This window comes from Cervus canadensis, chromosome 30 (genome assembly GCF_019320065.1).
Source record: "Cervus canadensis isolate Bull #8, Minnesota chromosome 30, ASM1932006v1, whole genome shotgun sequence".
Lineage (NCBI taxonomy): Eukaryota > Metazoa > Chordata > Mammalia > Artiodactyla > Cervidae > Cervus > Cervus canadensis.
In genome coordinates this window covers 4,260,269-4,280,963 of record NC_057415.1, presented here as the reverse complement: position 1 = coordinate 4,280,963, position 20,695 = coordinate 4,260,269, and the positions used below count along the sequence as shown (strand labels likewise).

Here is a 20,695-nt window from a genome sequence, read left to right as displayed (position 1 = left end):
TGCCACTGAGGGTTTCCCTGCTGCCCCCTGGCCTGAGTCCAAGGGCAGCTGGGAGGCAGCCCTCTCATCTCACGTACATTCCGGCCTGACTCATAGCTTCTCTGGGCAGGGAGCATGGAGGACTTCAAATGTGGGCTTTTATCGGGCGGACCCCCAAAGGATGCCTCAGAAGGCCGAGTCCCAGGCCCAGGTGTGTCATCTCAGTAGCTGGCAAGGGATGGGATGAAGGCAGAAGGGTGAAGACCCAGAGGCCCACTGTGGTGAGCCTGGGGCATGGACTTAGAGTCAGAACTCAGGTTTCACCCTTGTTTATCTACTTACTGGCTGTGTGAATTTGGAGAAAATGCCAAACCTCACTAAGTTTTCTTGCTTTTCACCTGTAGCCAGCCAGGGTATACCATTAGCCCTCTCACTGGTTGTTATGGGAACTGAGGAAGGGGATGGATGTAACGTTCTGAGTGCAGAGCCTGACACGTAATGAATTGGCTGGCATTTGATGAATGAGTGCTCACATAATCGTTATGATTCAGAGAAGAGCCAGGGCCCCAGGGTTGGGCAGTAGGGAGGAGGCTGGCAGGGTCCTCGGAGGGAGCGACTGTATTTTATGAGATGAATGAATGAATGACTGAGGTGGATTTGAGCCCAAGATGGTGGGAAGGAATTAGTTCTGTGGAGAGAGAAGAGGAGAAGGAACTTGCCTGACTGCTCTCCCAGGGCTTTGCAGGGAAACCCTCTGCATCTTCGTACTGCGTGCACAGACACACACTCCACACAGCACACAGACATGTGCACATCCTCCTGCACATGGACACACAGGAACATAAGCTCCCCTAGAGACACATACATGGACGCACAAGCGCGTGCAGAGACACACATCCAGAGAGACATTCATGACACCAAACATACACACTAGTGCCCACACACACACATGCAGTGAGTCAGTGGGAATACAAGAACAGTGACATCAGTTCTAGCACTTTCTCTCCTCTGAGCCTCATTTCCTGCATCTGGGACCCTAGCTGGCTTGCCCACCGGTTGTTATTCTGCTGAGGGGACACTGCCCAGCCTTAAGACAAGGGTCACTTGAGCTCCCCCACCCTGGCCTTCCTCCCTCTGGATTCACACCCTGTATCCCAGCTGAGCTGATGCTCCATGGGCCGAGATGAGGGGAAGGGGGCAGGGGGAAGGGGGGAGGGGGAGGATCTGTGAATTTAATCAAGTCTACCCAGCCTGCCTGCCCCGTGCAGCTCTCAGGGCCAACGCCACAGTGGGTAACTTCCTTCTGGGCATCACATATTCCTTACACACTGGAGTTCCAGCCTGGCCTCCCGAGGTGGTAAGTCGGAGGAGGGGGCTGGCCCACGAGCCGGTCTAGACCTCCAGCCCTTTCTTGCTCACTCCTGTCCATGTGTCTTGGTGGCGCGAGCCCTGTGGCCTGACTGGGAGCTGTAATGGATCCAAGGATCCAGGCTGGCAAACATAATCCTGCCACTGGCGGCTTTTCTTCCGCTCTGCATGGAAAGGAACCAGGGCTAGATGCCACCCCCCCCCCACCATCCCGGCCAACATACTTTCCACCACCTCGCAGGACTGGGGAAATGGGGCCTGGCTTTGCACCCTGAAGCCAGTGGCAAGGAGACCTGAATCCCTGGGCACCCAAATAATGGTTCTGTTCAAACTCCCAGTTCATTTGCATCCTGGCTGGACTGGGGTGTGGGCACCCAAATCATTGGGTTCCTCTTTGCCAGCGTCCCTGCCCAGTCCCGTGTGGCATGGTTCAGAGAGCATCACACACCAAACCTCAGGTGCTCTCTGCCTCTCTGTGGTCCTGGGAGATCACTGGAGTCACCCAGTATTCTTATCTGGAAAATGGAGATGACACTAACTATAAAGACCTCTATTGTTTGAGGATTAAGTGAGAAAATGCCCAGAAAGTAGTGGTACTTGTTATTGTCCTATTATTGTTGTTGAGCAGTCACTCAGTCGTGTCTTGACTCTTTGTGACCAGGCTGCAGCATGCCAGGCTTCCCTGTCCTTCACTATCTCCTGGATCTTGTTCAAATTCATGTTTATTGAGTCAATGATAACCATCCAACCATCTCATCCTCTGTTGTCCCCTTCTTCTCCACCTTCAATCTTTCCCAGCATCATCCTAGCTGGCTGTAGATTTGGGGCTGAGGTATAGGTGCAGACAGCCAAGGGATAAGGTTGGTTGTGGTTTAGAAGTAGTCCTCTGGGGGCTGGCCCTTTGTCAGATGGATGGAGGAGAGCAGGGAGGCAGGGACTCAGTTGGAGAGCCTTGTGAGAGCTGGTGGTGGACCCTTGGGCAGGGACTGAAAGAAGACAGGCTGGAAGGGAGAGATTCTGGAGCGTCCTTAGTGTTTGGGGCAGATTTGTGAGAACCTTGGAGAAACATAAAAGATATCATCCTGGAAAATTCCAGGTAGGCCCCTGTTCCTCCATCCAGCTTGGCCTGTTGAGGGTGTGGGCTAGGGGCAGGGACAGAGCAGCCCAGTGTCAGGGGCTGGGAGAGGAGCCCACCTTCAACTCCAGCCTTCTCCACATCCTAGCAGGCTCCTGCCTTTTCACTCACTGCCACAGAAATGGGGAGAGGAGAGGGGTGAACAGGGGCTTTCAAGACAAGGGCCTCAAGATATTCAGAATCTTTCCTTTCCTTTCCTTGGCATAGTTGCATGACTGTGTGCATCCCTAGCTCCTGGGCCCCAGGCTTGCCTCTCCTACTTGGCTGGCCTGGGTCCAGACACACACCTCCTTCCCTCCCCCTTCTCTCCAAACCCTCCCCTTTCTCTTTTGGCTTTTCACCCTGAAGACTGCTGACACGAGGGGAGCACATGAGGCGGTGTGCAACATGGCCCCACCAGCTCAGGGTATCTGGGGCTCATCTGCCCAAAATTTCAGTTTTACAGGCAGATTGCTGGGAAGGCACACACACACACTCACTCCCAGGCCTGCACGCAGATGCTTTGGAGTAAAATACAACCATCCGAATGATTTTGCCTCTAGAATACAGCATTCAAGGAATGCGATTCTCTCCTCTGCTCTTTGAGACCCCTGCATGGGGAGGCTGCTGCCCTCTGGTGTTTTTGATAGGATAGAGGAGGAGCGCTGGGCTCCCCTAAGTCTCTGATTGCCTGGGTCACCCTGCTGCTTCTCTTCTGGCTCTTGCAGCCCCATTGCATGTGCTGTGTGCTCTTGGGGAGCACCCACAGCCCCCCAAGAGCCCGAGGGGAGAGGTGGGCAGACTCTCAGGATAAGCCCAGTCTGCCGTCACCTCCCCAGGGCCAGACCAGGAAAGTCACCCATCTCCTTCCAACCCCCTCCCCTCCCAGAACATGAACATCCAAGTGGAGGACATCCGGATCCGAGCCATCCTCTCCGCCTTCCGCAAACGCACCCCGGTGACAGAGGGCTACGTGGAGGTAAAGGAGGGCAAGGCGTGGAAGCAGATCTGTGACAAGCACTGGACTGCTAAGAACTCCCGCGTGGTCTGCGGCATGTTCGGCTTCCCTGGGGAGAAGACCTACAACACCAAAGTGTACAAGTAAGGAGTCCGGGCGGGGCCTCTGCGCGGCGGGACTCTGGCCCCAGCTTGTCCTCAGTCATCTCTGCGGTGGCTCAGTGTGCATGTGTGCATGCTCAGTAGACTCTGCGACCCTACAGGCTGTAGCCTGCCAGGCTCCTCTGTCCATGGGATTCTCCAGGCAAGAATGCTGGAGTGGGTTGCCATGCCCTCCTCCAGGGGATCTTCCTGACCCAGGGGCCAAACCTGCGTCTCCTGTGTCTCCTGCATTGCAGGCAGATTCTTTGCCGCTGAGCCACTGGGGAGGCCTGCATTGACCTCGTATCGGATATTCACCCATATATACGCAATCTAGAAAGGCGGTGCTGACGAACCTATCTGCGGCACAGCAATGGAGATGCAGACATAGAATGCGGTGGCCGGGGCCACCTCTGTCCTCTGCCCCCTCGAAGTGATTATTGTGAGAAATCTGCAACTGTTAGGAAAATGAGAAACAGATCTAGTGGATTCAGTTACATTCATCCTGAGTAAATCTTGTGATGCTGTCATGGTTTCCAAAGTTAGTATCTCCCCAGGCAGGGAAAGGGGACTTAGAGTAATTTGCGGACGGGTGTCCAGTGAAGGGTTTTCAGTCCGTGACAGGCTGGTGTATTGACTGGTCATGGGGTCTTCTTATCTCCTCTAATAAGGATAATAATCTGCTTTACTGAGCACTGACTACACGCCAGGTGGCTCTGTTCTTAGTCTCTCAAGTGTTAGTTGCTCAGTCATGTCCAACTCTTTGTGACCCAATGGCAAGAATACTGGAGTGGGTAGCTGTTCCTTTCTCTAGGGGATCTTCCTGACTCAGGAATCGAACCTGGGTCTCCTGCATTGCAGGTGGATTCTTTATGATCTGAGCCACCAAGGAAGCCCTCTTAGCTGCTTAAGCATCACAATTCTAGGAAGGGGTCTATGTTACAGCTAAAGGAATGAAGTCAGAGAAAGGTGATAAACTAGGAAGTGGCAGACTCAGGATCCACCCCGGGTCTCTGGCAACAGGGTCCACCCTCCTCAAGAGTGCAGACTTACTACCTCTTCCCTTTCAAGCCAAGGAGAGAGGTGGCTTCCAGCCAGGAAACAGGGGTCCCTGCCCCAACTCTCCCCCCAGTCCCTGGGGTCAGTGCAGGCTTTGTTCCTTCCTGGGCTCAGCCTGGCTCCTTAGGTCAGAGCCTCTGGTCCACCGTGAGGGTGAGTGCTGGCTGCCGAGCTGCCTGGTGGTGATTCCTGCCCCAGCCGCCCCAGACATGGCCCAGATCTTCCTGTTTGCACAGGGTGGGATGGGGGCAGGCAGGGTGGTCCCGTTCTCTAAATAGTTTGGAGAATTCCCGCCAGCTGGCTGGCTCCTTCCCTGGAGACACCTTCTCAGCCTTTCCTTCCAATTGGAGCCAAGAAAAGTAGATCCCTTCCCCTGACAGGCTTCCTACCTGCTGGCCCCACTGGAGCCCCCAGCCTGGCACAGGTCTTCGCTCAGTCCTGGGAGCAGGAAGGCTGCCATCAGCCCTGCTCTGTAGCAGGACAGGGTGCCCGAGGCCAGGAAACACGTGGCTTGTTCAGAGGGCTTCTGAAAACCTCCTCCTCAACTGCGGGTGGACCAGAGTCATCTTCTGGCTGTTGAAGGGGGATCACTGACCTCAGGTCCGTTTGGCAGCTGGGCTGCAGATGATCCTCTCACAGACTGGGAAGTGGTACATGTACCTGGAAATTGATCAGACTGAAGCTACAGGGCCCCATCTCCCAGACCAGGAATATTATGTAGTCATTTTCTTTTTCTTAAAGCAAGATCCCATTATTGGTATTGATTTATTGATACACAATTACTGAACAGAGACTGTATTCATGTTGCATCTCGGGAGTTAGGACTCTAAGGCTTTGGTGAGCTGGATGAAACAGGGACCAAAAGGAGGCCCACCAGACCAAATTAGAAATGCTGAGTCCCCTTGGTTTCATGTAGAGAAAGGGATTCAGAAGCCTGGGGAGACTAGAATGTTGCCATGGATTTGTCATCTAAGACAAATGGGTCCAGAAGACAGATGTTTCACCATGACAGAGAGGAATAAATTTGTAAGGGAAGCCCTGACTCCCTCTCTGGTTCTTTTATTTATTTGTTTATTTGTCTGTGTCTGTCTTGGCTGTGGCATGCGAGATCTTTCATTACCATGCACAAGCTCTCTAGTTGTGGCACACGCTCTCCAGTGCTTGAAGGCTCAGTTGCTCCGCAGCTTGGGGGGGTTTTAGGTTCCCTGACCAGGGATCGAACTGTGTCCCCTGCATCGCAAGGAGGATTCTTAACCACTGGACCTCCAAGGAAGCCCCCCCTCCCTGGTTCTTAAGAGCTCCCTGAGGGTTCTTCTCTAAGCCAGACCTCAGGGCTGCAGTCCCTGCAGGTCAGGAAACCTAAAGGCAGTGGGGGTAATTAGATCCCCAGTGGCAGGGACCCGGTGACAGCACTCAAGGCCAAAGGCAAGATGGGCGTGGCTACTAAGTGGCCAACAAAGTCGAAGCAGCAATCAAAATAGACTGGCCCCTGCAGACTTGTGGGGTTGACCAGTTGATCCAGCTGGCTGTCTCATGGTGTTCCCAGGAATGAAATAGGAAGCCTGTTTGATTCTTATTCAATCTGTAAAAGCAGAAAAGTTCTAGGTTAAGAGAACAAAAACCTGATCTGAATCATAAAAACAGGTCCAGCCCCTCAATGTCCAGACTTGAGAAAGTTTACAGACCTATAAGCCCTTGAATGAAGAGGAGGCCAGGTCTCCTTGAAGAAGGACTGTGGCACACTGCCAGAAGTGTACCCTGTTAGTCATTTACCCAACGGGACCTATGACCTTTTACCAAGGTCACTGTATTGTACACTGGAGAAAAGGAAATGATCAGAACTGTCAGGAACCACTGGACACAGGCTCTGAATGGACCCTGGTTCCAGGGACCCAAACATCACTGCGGCCCACAGTCAGAGTATGGATGTCAGGTGATCAGTGGAGGTTTGGCGCAGGTCCATATCACAGTGGGCTCGGTGGGTCCCCGAACCCACGCTATGGTTATTTCCCTGGTTCCAGAATGCATAATTGAAGTGGACAGTCTCACAGAGCTGGCAGAATCCCTCCCAAGCCTGGTTTGCTCCTTGGCTGGAGGAGAGCCAGGTGGACTTCTCATTTTCAGTTGAATCAGTTCAGCTCAATGTTACCCAGCCATCAGCCTAGATGCCTCTTTCTCAAGCAACCTTCCCGCTTGGCCAGTGCCTGTCCTGTAACTCCAGTCGCCCACCATCAGGCCTAGAGTGGGTTGTCCATGTGTGCATGTGCGTGCTAAGTCACTTCAGTTGAGTCCGACTCTTTGTGACCCCATGGACTGCAGCCTACCAGGCTCCTCTGTCCATGGGATTCTCCAGGCAAGAATACTGCAGTGGGTTGCCATGCTCTTCTCCAGGGGATCGTCCCAACCCAGGGACAAAACCCACGTCTCTAATGTCTCCTGCATTGGCAGGCAGGTTCTTTACCTCTAGAGCCCCCTGGGAAGCCCCTCCATCCTCCCCAGTGCCTCCTGTCTGCATCCCCACGTCTGCATCCCGGGGTGGGGGAGGGGTGGCCTGTGAGAGTGACTCATGGGGGCGGGGTGGGCTGCCCTGGTGGAGGCCTGTGGAGGGTTGCATTCCTGTGATCTGATGTCAGAGGACAGAGGGGCTCTCTGGGGAGGGAAGAGCAGCTCTGTCTGCTGAGGGAGCCTCTGTGTTGAGAGCTCAGCACATCTGTTCCTGGGAGAGGCTGGTGGTCACTGAAAACTGGGAGCTAGAAGATGTTCCGATGCAGTGAGATCTGACCGCTCCCCATGCCCCTGACATCCCCTGGGTGTGTTTGCTTGCCTGACTTGTGTCTAGCAAGCTACAATATCCTACCCACCACAAGTGTGATCTGCTGTCCCAGGTACGAGTGTCATGGGAAACAAACTGGAGGTTGTGTTTCCAAGAGCAGGGCTTTCCAGGGAATGGGGAGGGGCGGTGGCTCTTGGAATTCTTTTTCACTTCTTCTTTATTCATTTATTTTGGCTACGCTGGGTCTTCATTGCTTTGCACAGGCTGTCTCTTGTTGCGGCGAGCGGGATCTACTCTTTGTTGCGGTGCAAACGTTTCTTGTTGCAGTGGCTTCTCTTGTTGTAAAGTACAGGCTCTAGGGTGCATGGGCTCTGTAGCTGCAGCTCCCAGGCTCTAGAGCACAGGCTAAGTAGCTGTGATGTGTGGGCTTAGGTGCTCCGCAGCATGTAGATCCTCCCGCACCAGGGGTCGAACTTGTGTCCCTGCATTGGCAGGCAGACTCCCATCGACTGTGCCACCAGGGAAGCCCTGGCTCTTGGGATCATTAACAGTCCTCCTGTGTCGTTCTGTGCTCTGGCTGTAGCTATGTTGAGCGCAAACCCTGAGCTTTCCAAGACAGTCCTTTTTCTTCCAAGGATTCTGTGTCGTTGAATGCATAGACTAGAATAACTACCAGTCACAGTTTTTGGTAAGGAGAGATATCAGTGGCATCTGTCAGGTTTATCCTTCCTCTCTGTTCACATCCCATTCACTCTGAGGCAAAGCAGAAACTTCCAGGCCTGCTAGACCAGTAGGGACAGGACTCCGCTTCTGTTCATCTGGGGCCAACTTGCCCTGGGCAGCCCCTCCTCTGGGCAGTCCGGCAGCAGTGCGTCTCACTGGATTCTGCCAATCACCGATGAGCCCACAGACTTCAAAGACCCGGGACAGGAGAGAGGAAAGGGTAGCTTCCCCCCTTCGCTGCTTTGGTAACCACAAGTCTGTTTCCTATGTCTGTTGAGTCTGTTTCTGTTTTGTAAATATTTTGTAATATTTGTTTTAGATTCCACACATAAGTGATATCCTAGGATATTCGTCTTTTTCTGTCTGATTTACTTCACTTAGTATAATCATCTCAAGGTCCGTCCATGTTGTTGCAAATGACGTTATTTCATTCTTTTTTTGGCTGAGGGATATCACATTGTGTTTGTCTCTCCAAGATCCCTTTTTACACTTTGCATCTATAGGCATCAGTATCATATGTCACTACACTGAGTTAGGGGCTTCCCAGGTGGCGCTATTGGTAGAGAACCTGCCTGCCAGTGCAGGAGATGTAAGCGACTTGGGTTCGGTCCCTGGGTTGGGAAGATCCCCTAGAGGAGGGCATGGCAATCCACTGCAGTATTCTTTCCTGGAGAATCCTATGGGCAGACAAGCCTGGTGGGCCATGGTCCATAGGGTCACAAAGAGTCAGACGTGACTGAAGCGACTTGGCATGCACACACACTGAGTTAGACCCTTGTCTCCTAGAACGTGAGCTCCCTGAAAGCGGGAAGCCATGACTGCCCTTCCAGGTCTGGCTCCCCAGTGCCCAGCATGACCAGTGATTGCTGGCAGACATGCCCTGCAGAGCCCTGTCTGGAGCAAGACTGAACTGCAGGAGTGGGGACCATGTCTGACCCCCGGGCAGGGGTCAGTTGCCCAGCTGTGGACGAAGGGAGGGGTGGGCAGCGTGATGTCTTGGTCACCTGCCCTGTCTCGCCTTCCGCAGAATGTTTGCCGCCCGCAAGAAGCAGCGCTACTGGCCATACTCCATGGACTGCACAGGCACGGAGGCCCACATCTCCAGCTGCAAGTTGGGCCCTCAGGTGTCGCTGGACCCCGTCAAGAACGTCACCTGTGAGAATGGGCTTCCGGCTGTGGTGAGCTGTGTGCCCGGCCAGGTCTTCAGTCCTGATGGACCGTCAAGATTCCGGAAAGCCTACAAGCCAGAGGTGAGGATGGGGTGGCAGATTTGGTACCTGGAGGGGTGGGCTGGTGGTTAAAGGATCAGACAGGGACCCCCCCCCACTCCCCCCGCCAAGAGAACCGGCAGCAACTCGGACCACTTTTCTAGAGGGCAGGAAGATGCAGGACACTTGTCAGGGCCAGCCTCATTGACAGATGCCGCTGGTGGGGTGTGACCAGCAGCTAGGAGCCTGTCCCCAGTCACGAGCACCCCTACCTGTCCTTCTGACACTGCTGCTCACCTCCGAGACTAGTGTGCCCCCAGGGCAGACAAACACCGCGAGAGGGCTATGCCTCACTACGGACCACCACAGGTTCTGTGCGCTGTCTGTGGACCAGCACGAAGGGTCGGGGTGGGCGGTGAGAACTAGGGGCTTCTGGGAGATTCCCTGAGAAATCAAGCATCCTAGAGCCGTTGGCAGGCTGCTCCGGTGGCTTAGATGGGAAAACAATTCTCCTGCAACGCAGGAGACATGAGTTCGATCCCTAGGTCAGGAAGATCCCCTGGAGAAGGGAATGGCCACCCACTCCAGTATTCTTGCCTGGAGACTCTCATGGACAGAGGAGCCTGGCGGGCTACAGTCCATGGGGTCGCAAAGAGTCAGACACGACTGAGGGACTAACACTCACTTTCAGAGCCGTTGGAAATGTGATCCACCTCTCAAAAGCATAAGAAATCAGATACATGGTTTTCAAACAGGTTTTACTTATTCTGCATCAGAAAGAATAACAACTTTTAAAAGCTTTCACAGAGTTAGTACAGAAAGGCCCTACATATGGATGACTTTTCTTCTAAGAGTACGTTAAAAATCCAGTTGGTACATAAGTCCAGCAAAATTAGCCTAGGTACCCAACTAACACAATCAGTTATGTACCACTGCTTTTACATTTGCTTCTGGACATCCTAGGCTTGAAATAAAAATGTGGTACTGCTATATTCTATGGGCTTTCCTGGTGGCTCAATGATAAAGAATCCACCTGCCATTGCAGGAGACAAGGGTTCGATCCCTGGGTCGGGAAGATCCCCTGGAGAAGGAAATGGCAACCCACTCCAATATTCTTGCCTGGGAAATGCCATGGACAGAGGAGCCTGGTGGACTACAGTCTGTGGGGTCGCCAAGAGTCGGATACGACTTAGTAACTAAACAACAACAACTACATACTATACTACCTACACACATATGTGTATATACACGACAGTGTATAGTACTTATAGTAAAATACAGAAAAGCATGACACTCGGAGAGGGTGCAGCCAAGTGACAGTGGACGCTGGACACTAACTCACTTACGTGACTGGACATGCAAACACAAGTTCACATCTTTGAAAGTTCACAACTTGAAGGTTCATACATAGGGGACTTCCTGTAAATGGAAACATGTCGTCACCACATCTATGTTATCTGTGCCTCTTATCAGGCTGTATGTTTGTGAATCAGTACCTGCATGTGGGGGGAGGTGTATTAAAGAGGTGTGGATGCACATCTGAATTTTCATCCCCATCTCAACGGATTGATTCCTCAGGACCGGTGAGCTGTCCCGGCCAAGGCAGGCTTGATGACTCCTCTAAAGAAGAAAAGTGAAAGAAAGTGAAAATGTTAGTCACTCAGTATTGCCTGACTCTTTGTGACCCCATGGACTATAGCCCACCAGGCTCCTCTGTCTGTGGGAATTCTCCAGGCAAGAATACTGGAGTGGGTTGCCATTCTCTCCTCCAGGGGATTCCCAACCCAGGCATCGAACCCAGGTCTCCCGCATTGCAGGGGGATTCTTTACCACCATTTGAGCTACTCGGGAAGCCCCCCGAAGAAGAGCAAGTGCACTATCCTCTCTTCCCTCGGAAATCACCAGTTGGCTCATCTTTTTTCCCACTCTCCTTTTCGCACATATCCCTAAAGGTTCTCTGTGACATGCATGTCTGGAAACTACTAATCCGGGCCAGTGTGTGGGAACAGTAGAGGGATAGTGTAGGAAAAAGAGCTAATCATTTATTAACGAATGATGCCCTGTGCCAGACAAAACTTGGGAATTGGTATTTTGGGGGAGGGGATAGCAACAGCCCCTCCCCAAGTCGAGGCAGCCTCACTCTGCATCTGCTGTCCCCTCCCCCATCTCTCCCCCCATGCGTGCGTTTGTGCTAAGTCACTTTAGTCGTGTCTGACTCTGTACCACCCTATGGACTATAGCCTGCCAGGCTCCTCTGTTCATAGGATTCTCCAGGCAAGAATACTAGAGTGGGTTGCCATACCCTCCTCCAGGGGATCTTCCCGACCCGAGGATCGAACCTACATCTCTTGTGTCTCCTGAATTGGCAGGCAGGTTCTTTACCACTAGTGCCACCTGGGAAGCCCCCCACCCCATCTCCCTCTCCAATCTCTCCTCTCCATCAACATCTATCAACCTGCTCATGGATAGGGAATGAGCCCCTATCTACTTGTCCAGTAGAAACGGGAAACTGATGCAGAAACCAGATAAACAGCTTTGGATGCTGTATTTGGAAAGGCTGGGGTGGTATATTTGGACAAAAGAATAAGCCTTAAATAAAGGCGTGAGATGAATGCAGCAAGTCCAGGCATCGACCAGAGGATGTGGAAACTCTTTGGGGTGTCTTCCAGATACTTCTGGCCAGCAACCAGCCCTCCCGCACCCTCAGCCTGCCCCACAGGGGCCTCCAAACTTCACGGACCTGACCACACATCTCACGTGTGCCGGCAGGCCACACAGGCACACCTGGACAGTGCCAGCCCCCACGGCCCCTCGCTTCCCCCCCCAGCCACATGATTTGATGGCCACATCCTTTCCACAGTCTCAGCCTGAGCCTCTGAGCTTGCCTCATGTGTCATCCAGAATACCAGGTCCTACTGTTTTGGATTTCCTCTTACTGTGTGGTTGAAAGCAGAGGAATCAAGTTATACCAAACCAATTAAAAAAAAAAAAAGATCAAGCGAGGCTTACATCACATTTTCCCTTCTTTCTTTTCCTCCAGGGCCAGCTGACTCTGCCTGGCCACTGCTAGATGGGGTGAGGTTACTTGGAACTCTGCCTCCCACAAGCTTGAGTCACGGACAGTCCACTCCATGGGAAGGGGACCCTGGAATCTGGCTAGGCAGCTTGGGAAGGGAAGTGGGGGATGGGAAAGGTCATGATTCTACAGCCGTCTGGCTGGATGCAGCAGTTGTATTTGTCGTGTTCTGCTAAAGCTAGAATGAAGATTCCTGAAGCCAGTGAGGGGTTTTGTAGCCCCTCCCTGTCCCTCTTTTCTTCCCCCTCTATGCCAGGTCAGTAAACTGGGGTGCAGGCCTTGACTAGAAGATGGGGACACAGCCTCTTGTTTGATGTCTTAGCTTTCAAGGTGACCGGTGGTGGTTTTCTTAGAGGTGATGGTGGTTTTAGTTGCTCAGTCATGTCCGACACTTTCAACCCTGTAGACTGTAGCCCACCAGGCTCCTCTGTCCAAGGGATTCTCCAAGCAAGAATACTGGACGGGGTTACCATTCCCTTCTCCAGGGGATTACCATTCCCTTCTCCAGGGGATCTTACCAACCCAAGGATCGAACCCGCATCTCATGCATTGCAGTCTCCTGCATTGCAGGTAGCTTCTTTACCGACTGAGCCATGAGGGAAGCTCAAGGTGACTGGTATATGTTAATGTTTGAAAGACGCCACCACCAACCAGGCCTGCCTCATTCCAGGGTGGGATGGAAGTGGGATGCCTCCATCAGTGAGTGGGATGGAGTCCGGGGCTGTGAACTGCAGAGGCCAAAGTAGGACAGTGACTCTGGTCTGATCCCACACACACAGAAGGGCTGCAGTTACTCCACACTCCCTTTGTATTGAATCAAATAGAAGCAATCATTCAGAGCCTCACAGCCTTCTGAGTTACCCATCCCCAATGTGCGCATGCACACACACACACACAAACGGATGCAAAGCAGGGTATGTGGGCAGATGGGAGTCAAATGACCCATCTCCTATCTTGTAAGGTATGATCCAGTGGGATTAAGATGCTTGTGAAGAGTGGGTCTTACTCCTGTGCAATTATAAATAAACCCCCTAAGACTATTAAGGCTTCAAGGCCAATGGTGAGCAATTAGGGGCAATTAAACTATAACTGGGCTTCCCAGGTGGCACGGTGGTAAAGAATCCACCTGCTAATGCAGGAGACACAGGAGATGGGGGTTCAATCCCTGGTTTGGGAAGATCCCCTAGAGAAGGAAATGGCAACCCACTCCAGTATTCTTGCTGGGAAATCCCATGGACAGAGGAACCCAGCAAGCTGCAGCCCGTGGGGTCACAAAATAGTGGGAGGCGACTTAGTGACTGAACAACAAACTGTAACCACCTGCTCTCTCTGAATAGCTGGCGGGGCTGTGTCTCCTGAAGGGCTGGCCTGGTCTGGGCTTGGAGTAGAGTCGGGAGTTGCAGAAGCAGGAGTGGTGACCAGGCTGAAGTCCAGCTGCAGGACACATGTGGGTCTTAACCAGTGGGAGGCGCCCCATCCCCTTGTCTGGGCAGAACTCCAAGTCTTGGCTGCCTCGATCAGGCCCCGCCCTCTCACCCTCTGTCTTCCTTCTCCTGCCTCTCATGGGCCTGCAGGGCAGGATTCTTGCGGTGTGATCACGTTAGTGCCCCGGAATCTCCCCTAGGGCTGGACAAGCACTCTGTTACCCGTCTGATAGAATTAGGATCGTTTGGAATCTGCAGACTTTGTGGGTAGGAGCGTCTTTCGATAGTGCTGAAGCTTCAGGTTCTGGAGTGAGGGCGTGGAGGGAAGGGCCTAGTGGTTAGGCCCTAGAACAAGGATGGACAGGGACGAGGGGTTGATGAGAGTCCCTGAGGGGCGGCCCGTGGTCCAGGACAAAGACTGCAAGGGGAGCCTGCAGAGCGCTGGACACACAGTGCGCATGCGCGCTTCCCGTCCCCTCCGCAGACGCTCGCTCAGACGGCGCGCTGTCAGCTCCTAGTCTGGTGCCTGGGTTTGGAGTGGGGAGGCGGGGGGCATCGTGAAGAGAGGGCAGCAGGCTGTGCTCAGCAAGACGGTGTATCTCTTCAGCAACCCCTGGTGCGGTTGAGAGGTGGCGCCAACGTCGGGGAGGGCCGCGTGGAGGTGCTCAAGAATGGAGAATGGGGTACCATCTGCGACGACAAGTGGGACCTGGTGTCTGCCAGCGTGGTCTGCAGAGAGCTGGGCTTCGGGAGTGCCAAAGAGGCCATCACGGGCTCCCGGCTGGGGCAAGGTAAGGCGTGGGGAGAGCGTTCCTTGGCCTCTCTTCACAGAAAGCATCACGTGGGAGCCCAGCCTGGGCTGGCTTTGTCCTTTCCAGTCCCTCTGGCTTTGCCTCCTCCCTCCAGCACCTGCTTCCCAGGTGGTGCTAGTGGTAAGGAACCCTCCTGCCAATGCAGGAGACATAAGAGACGCGGGTTCTATCCCTGGGTTGAGATGATCCCCTGGTGTAGGAAATGGCAACCCACTCCAGTATTCTTGCCTGGAGAATTCCATGGACAGAGGACCCTGGCGGGCTACAGTCTGTGGGGTCGCAGAGAGTCGGACACGACAGAGTGCACACCCACATATCCAGCACCCCTGCTGTGTCAGACAGTCCTACACCTCTCTCCAGGTAGTTCAAGCTGGAAGGGAGTTAGAGAACATTGTCCCCATTTTATGGATTTGGAAGCTGAGGCCCCGAGAAGGAAGTAAACAACCAAGATAAGACAAATTAGCAACCATTGGATATTCTAACAGAGGTTTCCCAACTCCTAACCCAGTGCTCCCCACGGCCCCACTGAGAAAGTTGGAATTTCCAGGCCCTTTCTCCAGGAGAAGAACTCGGAATTCATGAGGCTGTGGACTACCCCAGGCAGAGAATCCCAAATCTTACTTTTCCCCCCTAGGTTAGCGCTATGAACATTCTCTCCCTGCCACCAGAGGTTGGGAACAGTTTGCCCTTCACCCAGTGTCTTGAGCTGCTAAGAGAAAAAGGGGCCTGGTTTTTGTTAAGTGTCCTAAACAAATCTTTCTTCTGAGCAAGGAGCAAAAGTATAGGAGGCTTTCAAGCCCGTCACCCTGTTGAGAGGAATGTTGTAAACATGATATGACAGCTCAGTAGGTAACTTTCTCTTCCGAGCCCTGTGAAGACCATTGCTCGGTGTCAGCCCCTGTCCTGCAGAGAATGGAATCTTCGCTCCAGACTCTGCAGCCCAGAGAGCATCCAGCCTTCCCCCCAGAGAACTGTGTTGAGCAGAGGAGAACAGTCTTCTGGAATCTTCTCACCACTGACCCCCAGGGAGGCTGCTGCAGCCCGGGGATTGCTGTGGTTTGTAGAGGGTGGGGAGGAAGGAGAGCGGGCTGCAGGCGAGGGTGGGCTGTCCTGTCCTGTGGGGAGAGGATGTTTCCACGCTGTCAGACATAGGGCCGTCGCCCTGTAGAAAGGAATGTGGTTAGGTCATTGATCACAGCCTGAAGGAAATAATAGCCAGTGGACCCGAGAGAGTCTTAGAATCATAGATGGCATTGCTGCAGAAGAGCTCAGAGGTCATCTGGTCCAAGAGATGAGAAATCTGAGGCTCCAGAGAGCAAGTCTGAGGCCACACCCATGGTTAGTGGCAGAGAAGAGTGGAAACCTACATCTTCTCACTCTCAGATGTAGGTTTCTCCCTCGTCCCCACCTTGTCTCATCCTGCTTGCCTTCAGAGCATCTCTTACCTCCGTTCTCCAACCCCCGCAAGCTTCCCAGGTGTTTCCACTGAAGTTTGAGGGTCTTGGATGGACTTGAACTTTGAGTTCCAGCTGGTAGTGACCCCACATGACACTCCTCCTCCTTCCCTGTCGTGGTGAGCTCCTTGTGGCTCCCTTGGGCCTCAAATAGCCCCGGAGTCCATTGTACTTATTGGCTAGTGCATTGGTTTGTGGTCTGCCAAGGCCCCCAGGACAGAGACCACTCACTCCGAGGAGTGAGCAAGCACTGGATGACATAAACATTCCGCTTTTCATGGGTGTGTGCTGTCTGACCTAATTATTTCACTGCCCGGAGCAGCCAAGCGTTTCCAAGGGCCCACGGAACTCTTGGAGAAAGAGACAGCTGGCATTGTCAGTGCTGTCCTTGAAAGAACCATTGGATGATTTATCACCTGCTGCCACGCTGGATGGATCACCACCTCCGGTAGGCAGGAAGGGAAAAGTCCACTTTCGATGTCAAGTCACAGAGGAGCAGACAGGGTCTGTCCTCAGCTCAGGCTGTGGCTTGTGGACCAAATGACCACACCTACAGCGACGGTGGAGAAAGGGCAAGGGCTGAGGGTTAGGCAATCTGAGTCCTGGTCCCGGCCCTGCCACCTACATGCCTGGTGACCTTGAGCAACCTTCTGGGCCTCAGATTCTTCACTGGGTTCACAGTGTCTGAGGTTCTGTCTGGCTCCAGCCTCCTGTTCTCACCAGCGTTAGGTCAGAGTCAGGCACTGCGCTTTGTGTTCTGAGATCCCCTGAACACATCTGGATTCCAGTTACCTGTTCACACACCCGCCTCCCCCTGTGCCCAGCTTATAGCACTCTGTGTGTGCTGTGTATGTGTGTGCTAAGTTGCTTCAGCCGTGTCCAACTCTTTGCAACCCTATGGACTGTAGCCCGCCAGGCTCCTCTGTCCATGGGATTCTCCAGGCAAAAGTACTAGCGTGGGTTGCCATGCCCTCCTTCAGGGGATCTTCTCCACCCAGGAGTCAAACCAATGTCTCTTCTGTCTCCCACATTGGCAGGCAGGTTCTTTACCACTAGTGCGGCCTGGGAAACCCTATAGTGCTCTGGGGATATTCATTTTATCAAGAATAAATGAATGAGTTCCAGTTGCACCAGCAGGATCAGTTGAACAACCACTTGGTCAAGAATTTGCAACTCTCCCAGGCATCCCTAGTGATCCAGTGGTTAAGAATTTGTGCTTCCACTGCAGGGGGCCAAGGTTTGATCTCTAGCTGGGGACCTAAGATCCTGCATGCCAAGCAGTGCAGCCAAAAGAAAATTCTAACACTCCAGACCCATGCTATCCCATAGACATAAAACGGAAAGTGTTAGTTGCTTGGTCATGTCCAACTCTTTGAAGCCACATATATAATGTTATTTTCTAGTAGCCATGTAAAGAACAAATAAAAAGGAACAGGTGAAATTCTTTTAAGTAATCTATTTTCTGTAATAATATATATAATATTTCCAAAATATTTTGATTTCAACATTTGATCAATACAAATGCTCTTAATGAGATAGTTCGCAGGTGGGGTACTGACTCTCTGAAATGCAGGATGCGTTTTGCACTTGCAGCCCATCTCAGTCTGGACTGGCCACATTCCAGGGGCTCAGTGAGGCAGCAGCCTCTGTGCTGGATGGAGCCCCTCAAGATCAGTCCCTTTCAGACCCTTTGGCCTGAAATCTCTGATCAGAAATACCGACAGCGTATGCCACGCATGTAAAGCCTGAACAAAAGCCTCCAGAAACAGTGCTAACACGCAGAACAGATTGCGCTGTCCGAGTCTGTTCTACTGTGGTATTCAAAGACTAATGGCAACCTGCAGCTGATGGTGGGTCCAAAGTCCATAACATTGTTCTGAGAGGTTGGCCATGGCTTCTGTCTCACATCCTTCTCCTGCCCTGGGCCCGTGGTCACAGGGTTCAGGTTGGGGAAAAGCAAGGCCAAGGTGGAGCTGGGGGAGGCACAGTGAGTGGATGGACAGTCCAGAACCCAGGATGTGGGGAAAGCTGGGGTTCACGATGCAGCGGGTCAAACCCAGATCAACAAAAGGAGCTAGGAGCTCACAGACACTGCTGGGTGAGCTCGGCTGGACATCCAGGCTGGTATTCTTCAGTAACACCTCACACCTTGCTCGACTCACAGCAAAACTGGGTGGTATAGGGAAGAATGTAAGAAATCCTGGCTCTTCCATCTCTGCACTCTGCCCTGGTGTGCCATGAATGTGCAGGCTTCAGGAAAGTGGGTACTGCCCTCCCAGGCCTGGTCCCCAGAGGTCTAGAGATAGCCACATCAGTTTACATCAGTTAGGCCAGTAGGAGACTAAGCAGTTGTTTAATCTCTAAGCCGTGTCCGACTCTTTGTGACCCCGTGGACTGCAGCCCACTAGGCTCCTCTGTCCGTGGGATTTCCCAGGCAAGAATACTAGAGTGGGTTTCATTTCCTTCTCCAGGGGATCTTCCTGATCCAGGGATCGAACCCGGGTCTCCTGCATTGCAGGCGGATTCTTTACCACTGAGCCACTTGGGAAGCCCCAAGCAGTTGTTAGTTGGAGTCTGAAGCGTTAAGGCTTTTGTGTTAATCTCTTCTCTCCTGTCCAGTCTCAGAGTTTAGCAGTCCATACACATTTGTTGAGTACTGTTTAGGCTGGAGCCGGAACAGAGAATTCATTTCTTCTACAGACATTTCTAGTAATGGTTTCTGCTCTCCAGGAAGTTACCTCAAGTGGATGAAATAAGAAATAGCACCAAAGGCATTTTACACTAACAAATAGGTGATGATATATAAGAAATTATCCTGATAATATTAGGAAAACCTCGAATGAATTTTTTGACCAACCCAATAATTCTTATCATTTATTGAGTCCCTGGTAACTTGACACAATTGGTCTCATTCAGTCTTCAAAAGCCCAGTCCTACAAGAGAGACATTGTTATTGCCTTTTACAGATGGGGAAAGTGGAGTTCAGAAAGGTCCCGTCACTTCCCAAGGAGACGCAGGCTGAATCTGCTCTAAGGCTGAAGCTGCAGCTCACTGCCTTGTAAGCGAGAGAGAAAGATGTAACAAGTAAATGCTGCAGATGAGAGTGAGGCTGTTCAGGCTGAGCCACAAGGAGAAAGGACTCACAGTGCTCCCTGAAGGCAGACCTCTACTTAGATGGGCAGAAAGGAGGAGGTGTTCCAGGAGGGAGGAGGCAGAGGGAGCACCCCTAGACGATGGAGAACATAGGCACTTCAGCTGCTCAGCTCTCTCCCAGAGCAGTCTGCCGCTCTTTCCAGCAAAGGGCTTCCTCCCCTGACTCTCCTGAAAGAACTTCAGAAGCTCAGCAAAATCATGCTATGAGTCAGGCTGCCTGGTGTGAGTCCTGGTTCCTCTGTTGGGCCATTACTTTATCCTTGGTCCCCAGTGGGGTCCACTCTGTTGAGTTGTTGGGGTGACGAAATGAGTTAATATAAACAATGTGTTTATGACAGAATCCAAAACATAGTGAGTGCTCGGTAAATATTAGTACCATCTACCACCAGCATCACCATCACCACCATCATCATCACCACCACCATCATTGTCATCACCACCACTATCACTACCACCATCTACCACCAGCATCACCATCATCACCACCACCGTCATCACCACCATCATCATCATCACCACCACCATCATCACCATCACCATCATCATTATCACCACCACCATCATTGTCATCACCACCATCATCACCACCATCCTCATCACCATCATCATCACCACCACCATCATCATCACCACCACCACCACAACTATCATCACCACCACCATCATCATTATCACCACAACCACCACCATCATAGTCACCACCATCATCATCACCACCACCACATCATTGTCATCACCACCATTATCACCACCATCCTCATCACCATCACCACCACCACCATCATCACCATCACCACTACCATCATCACTATCACCACCAGCACCATCATCATCACCACTGTCGCCTCCATTGTCATCACCATCACCACCATTACCACCACCACCATCACCATCATCCTCATAATCATCTAACAAGCCTCTGCTCTAACTGCACATCCAAGTCCTAGGTTGCTGCCTGTTTCTGAGCCCATCTTAGTTCATGAGCCATGGCCTTGCTTGCTTCAGAGTCTCTGTTTGGAATCTGTATTTTGCACAGTGTTTCTGCCCTGAGTCCTTGGGTGTTTCTAGCCCTAGTGACTGATGTATTTGTTGGGGGATTTTTTGGCGGGGGAGCTGCACTATGTGCCATGTGGAATCTTAGTTTCCAAACAAGAGATCAAACCCGTGCCTTCTGCAGTGGAAGCACAGACTCTCAACCACTGGAACATCAGGCAAGTCCTGACTGATGTGTTTTTATAAATTTTATGAAATTCCAAGGAATTGGAAGTTTCTTCATTTATGAATTTCCAAGGAAATGGAAACTTGGCTCTTACCCATTACAGTGGGTTGCTCCTAGAAGTTAATTTTTGGCCTCAGAGTCTAGATCCTAGGTGTCTCCAGAAACCCAGAGCCAAGGGTCCCTCCTTAGGGCTCCAAAGTGCAGAGAGTCACCTCTATCTTTATCATGTACCACA

At 52.2% G+C, this 20,695-nt stretch overlaps 1 protein-coding gene across 1 annotated transcript in view; it reads left to right on the top strand.

Annotated features, from left to right (window-relative positions):
• Positions 1 to 20,695, top strand: part of LOXL2 (lysyl oxidase like 2) — a 108,434-nt gene that overhangs the window by 51,332 nt on the left and 36,407 nt on the right. Inside the window, exons 4-6 of the mRNA XM_043453935.1 lie at positions 3,351 to 3,562; positions 9,142 to 9,364; positions 14,430 to 14,613. Coding sequence (XP_043309870.1) covers positions 3,351 to 3,562; positions 9,142 to 9,364; positions 14,430 to 14,613 — 619 coding nt within the window. The remainder of the gene's footprint in view (positions 1 to 3,350; positions 3,563 to 9,141; positions 9,365 to 14,429; positions 14,614 to 20,695) is intronic.